Raw genomic sequence first — 4,067 nt, forward strand, 5'->3', positions numbered from 1 at the left:
GTTCAGTGGCTGTTGTTGTGTATTTGTTACGTTTGTATATTTTGTGGTGACAGGACTGCTGGCCTTCATAGCTGGAGCTGTGGTTCTGATGCTGCCTGAAACCAGAGGAGTCCGTCTTCCTGAGACCATCCACGACGTGGAGTTCCCTCAGAGGTGAGGCGCTCCACTGGCTTCTTTATATCAGTACAAATAAACAGAAAAAAAGTCATTTAAATGAAATGTTGAATTTATTCAGCACTGAGTTACATTTGTAAAAATGTAATCACCAGGGAGGAATGTAGATAGATGTGATGTTTTTATATAAATGTATCATCATCATCATCATCATCATCATCATCATCGTTGATGTAAAATGTACTAAACAGACTTTTTTTTTTGTCATTTCAGAATAATTCCAAGGTCGGTGGAAAACCATCAGACAAGAACACTGATAAAAACAGACCTGACTGTTAACAAGGAAACAACCAGCGTGTGATTGGTCGACTGTCACGTGTGTGTATATGTGTGTATGTGTGTGTGTGTGTGTGTGTTTTAATAGAATTGTCTTTTCAAATCAACATGACGAGTCACCAAAGGTAATTAAAAAAACATCTTTACATCTCCTCTTCACTCCTCTTCTCCTTTATCTGTTTTTTTTAATTTTATTTCTCAACTCAAATGGGAAAAAAACACTTCTCGTCCTGGAAACAGAATTCTAATCTTTGTTTCTGCTGCAGAACAAATATGACATGACCTCAGACTGGACACGGTCCAGACATCTCCCTCTGCTCTGTTCATCTTTTGTCTTCAGTTGTTTTTGATGGTGCTTTCGATCCAGTCGATGAACTTGGACACTCGAGCGTAGACGCCCGGTTTCATGGCGTTAGCGCAGCCCAGACCCCAGGATGTGACGCCCTGAAGTATGTAGCGGTTTTGGGAGTGACACACCAGAGGACCGCCGCTGTCACCCTGCAGAGGAAAACAAAAAAAAGTTAAAATTTAAAAGCACAACAAGGATCATCAGAAGAAGAGATCCTCAAACAAAGAGTCCTCAATTTAAGGCCAAGTAATTATTACATGGTGGATAAAATAAATAAAATCTTATTTCATTTTTTAAAAATTTCACACACCACTTCATTTTTGGTGTTGCGACGTGGGTTCTTACCTGGCAGCTGTCGGTTCCTCCCTCGATGTTCCCTGCACACATCTCGTGGTTTTTGACTCGACCGTTCAGATACGACGCACGGTTGCAGACCTTGTTCTCGATCACAGGGAAACCAGCTTCCTTCAGGATACCATCACCTCCAGTACCTGGGACACACACACACACACACACACACACACAGGTGTTTCTAATGACTTTGTGTTTGATAATAATAATAATTTTGATACATTTACAGTATTTTTTAACGCAACATGAACTCCTTTAACGAAGCCTCACCTGCACTGTTTTTTATTTGTGTTTTATTTGTTGATGGCTGTGGCCACTAGTGGGCGGTCTCTTACCCTAACCCTAAACAAGTCTTTTCCCCTAGTGACGTATTAAGAACCTGTTCACCGTCCTGTACCTTGAGTTTCACCCCAGCCAGTGACGTAACACTCTGTTCCACTGGGAACGATGTAGTCTTTCTCTGGCAGACAGACCGGCAGGACTTTATCGTTGATCAGAGCAGGGCTGAAAACACACACACACAAATGAACGTGTTCGTCATATTTCACATGAGAAGCACTTGGACTTGTCTTGCGTCCAGTTCTGACCTCTCCAGTTTGAGCAGGGCGATGTCAGCGCCGTTGGGTTCCAGGACCAGTTTATCCAACCTCCTCTGCTGTTTGGACGGTTCGGTGGCTCGTTCTGTGTGGACGCCCAGAAGAACCAGGTACGCTAATGGTCGTCTGGATCTAGAGGTCAGAGGTCAGCTTTAACTATCATGATAGGATTTGGTGACCAGAGGTGTGTGAGTGTGTGTGAGTGCTGACCTCTCCAGACAGTGTGCAGCAGTCAGCACCCACTGACGGTGTATCAGGGTTCCTCCACAAAAATGAACTCCACCGCTAAAAATAAATTAAATTAATCAAAGCAGATAAATGATTGTGAAATTGTGTTGTGACAAAAAATAGAGTTGGAGGACAAAAACTCAAGACACTGTGATTGGTTTAGCTGCCTTCCATTTAACCTGGATAAACTAGGACTACATATTTCCAGGTCCAGCTCACCTGGTGCGGAGGCTGATCTGCCAGGGCCAGGAGTAAGGTTTAGACACACAACCTCCAACGATACGACCAAAACAACGCTTGGGTTTGATGACTGGTGTCCCACAGCTCAGCCCGGCTGAAAGACAAACAGGAAGTTAGTGTTGTACACATTTCTGGAATACATTGATAAAAAGATATCTTTTAGTCCTTATTAGTCCTTTAAATTCCTTATTTACAAAAACAAAATAAATGTTTTTTTCCAAAAACTTATTTTCATACACTTTGCAACCACAAGAGGGCGACAATTCAACCTCAGGGGCTTAAGAGCAGATATCAGTTTACTCTCTTCACTTCAAACTGCTTAGTCGAATTGTCATGAATGCCAATAATGCTAACACTTGTTCATCAATTTTATAAGTCTGTACAAACGGTACACGTGACGTCACTTCGTCTGTGACAAAGGTAGATCAGGCTCCAATCTCAGTACTGACCGACGTGTGGTTAAACTCTGCATGTGTATCAATTAAGTTTCACTGACTAGAGTGTTGTGGCGCCCCCGAGCGGGAATAAACCTAATGACATTGTTCAGTGGGACCTGGTCCGTCTGTTTATACGATATAGAAGAACGTTTGAATATTTAATGTATGTTAACACGGCTCGAGGTTGAAAAAGTCTGAAACAAATGTAAAAAAAAACATGCAAATAAAAGGTTTATTTAACATGTTGGAGTTGATGTTGTAATGTTGTACAACTGCTGCTGCTGTTGACCAAACTTTGTTCATTTGTTTTACAGGTGCAAACAAAGACGGATGAGTAAGCTGGTGCAAAGTTCATCCATCAGAAAAGACAACCACAGACCAACAAGTCAGGACTTCCAGGTAAAGTAAATAAAAAAATGGGAAAAATGCTTTCACATGCCACAGTCGGGGATCTGACAGTAGTCCCACTTCTTGTTCCTGTCCGTTGTGTAGCACCACGGTCCGTTCACGTCACCGTCCGGGTTCCTGCAGCTCTGACAGTGACAAGCAGAGACTTCTGGTTAAAATCACAGAAGGAGTTAAAGGCAGACTTTTATTGTGAAAAGACAGTAAAAAAAAAAAGAAGAACCATTTACATTTCCCTCCAGCCCCTTGTCAGGGTGGGTTGTTGGCGTGAAGCTGTTGTGTGTGTGGGGACTCTGAGCACTCCAGGCCTGACAGGTCACGCCCAGGATGGTGATGGAGGTTGGACCTCGGTACGTTGCACCGTTACCAACCTTACAGTCTGATGGAAAAAAAAAGTATAAATGAGGTCAGAAAATTGTGTTTATTTACGTCTGAAGTAAAAATACTGTTGTGATGAGAGGAAATTATTTTTGTAATATTTTGTAAATATTTTGTTTTATTTTATTTGTGAACCTGACTGATCTATAGATGTATTTCAACATTTCTGTGGTCAGAATCGCTGAATTTACGCATTTCCTGTTCAAATACACGGGAGAAGGGCGGGGCGCGGCAGCCATGACAGTTGTCTCTCTTATTACTGACTGAAACAGGTGCAGTTGCCCAGTACTGTCTCTCTTTATATTGTATTTTCATATACGTGTTTGATTATACGTGTGCTCCACCTGCTGGCGTTTCTCCGTCTGTCTAATATATGATTTAGATTTGCCGTAATGTACAAGGTGAAGCAGAGAGTACCACGCCACACTGATAGGGGGCAGTGACGTGCGGTGAGGTACAGTTCTGAGCCCCGTAGAAAAAATGGCTAACAGTTGCACGTTGCTACGTCCTCTTTGCGTGGGTTTGTCGCGTTTAACGGTTGTTTATGGAAGCGGAATACTTATGTAAACCTTTTCCCAACAAAATGGGTGATTACATTTCAAAGATCAACTCCGAAGCCGAAAGAATTGCTTC

General features: G+C 42.3%; 2 protein-coding genes across 2 annotated transcripts in view; one reads left to right on the forward strand and one right to left on the reverse strand.

The window, feature by feature from the left end:
- LOC103381257 (solute carrier family 22 member 2-like) overlaps positions 1 to 598 on the forward strand; it is a 5,428-nt gene extending 4,830 nt beyond the window's left edge. Inside the window, exons 11-12 of the mRNA XM_008313521.3 lie at positions 54 to 153; positions 388 to 598. Coding sequence (XP_008311743.1) covers positions 54 to 153; positions 388 to 475 — 188 coding nt within the window. The 3' untranslated portion in view covers positions 476 to 598. The remainder of the gene's footprint in view (positions 1 to 53; positions 154 to 387) is intronic.
- The window catches only part of plg (plasminogen), a 7,618-nt gene continuing 3,759 nt past the window's right edge, over positions 209 to 4,067 (reverse strand). Inside the window, exons 12-19 of the mRNA XM_008313520.3 lie at positions 3,287 to 3,435; positions 3,091 to 3,184; positions 2,194 to 2,308; positions 1,957 to 2,031; positions 1,738 to 1,878; positions 1,548 to 1,654; positions 1,145 to 1,290; positions 209 to 948 (exon numbers count right to left, since the gene is read on the reverse strand). Of these exons, the coding sequence (XP_008311742.1) occupies positions 787 to 948; positions 1,145 to 1,290; positions 1,548 to 1,654; positions 1,738 to 1,878; positions 1,957 to 2,031; positions 2,194 to 2,308; positions 3,091 to 3,184; positions 3,287 to 3,435 (989 nt within the window). The 3' untranslated portion in view covers positions 209 to 786. The remainder of the gene's footprint in view (positions 949 to 1,144; positions 1,291 to 1,547; positions 1,655 to 1,737; positions 1,879 to 1,956; positions 2,032 to 2,193; positions 2,309 to 3,090; positions 3,185 to 3,286; positions 3,436 to 4,067) is intronic.

Source organism: Cynoglossus semilaevis, chromosome 7 (assembly GCF_000523025.1).
Source record: "Cynoglossus semilaevis isolate Cse_v1.0 chromosome 7, Cse_v1.0, whole genome shotgun sequence".
Taxonomy (NCBI): Eukaryota; Metazoa; Chordata; class Actinopteri; order Pleuronectiformes; family Cynoglossidae; genus Cynoglossus; species Cynoglossus semilaevis.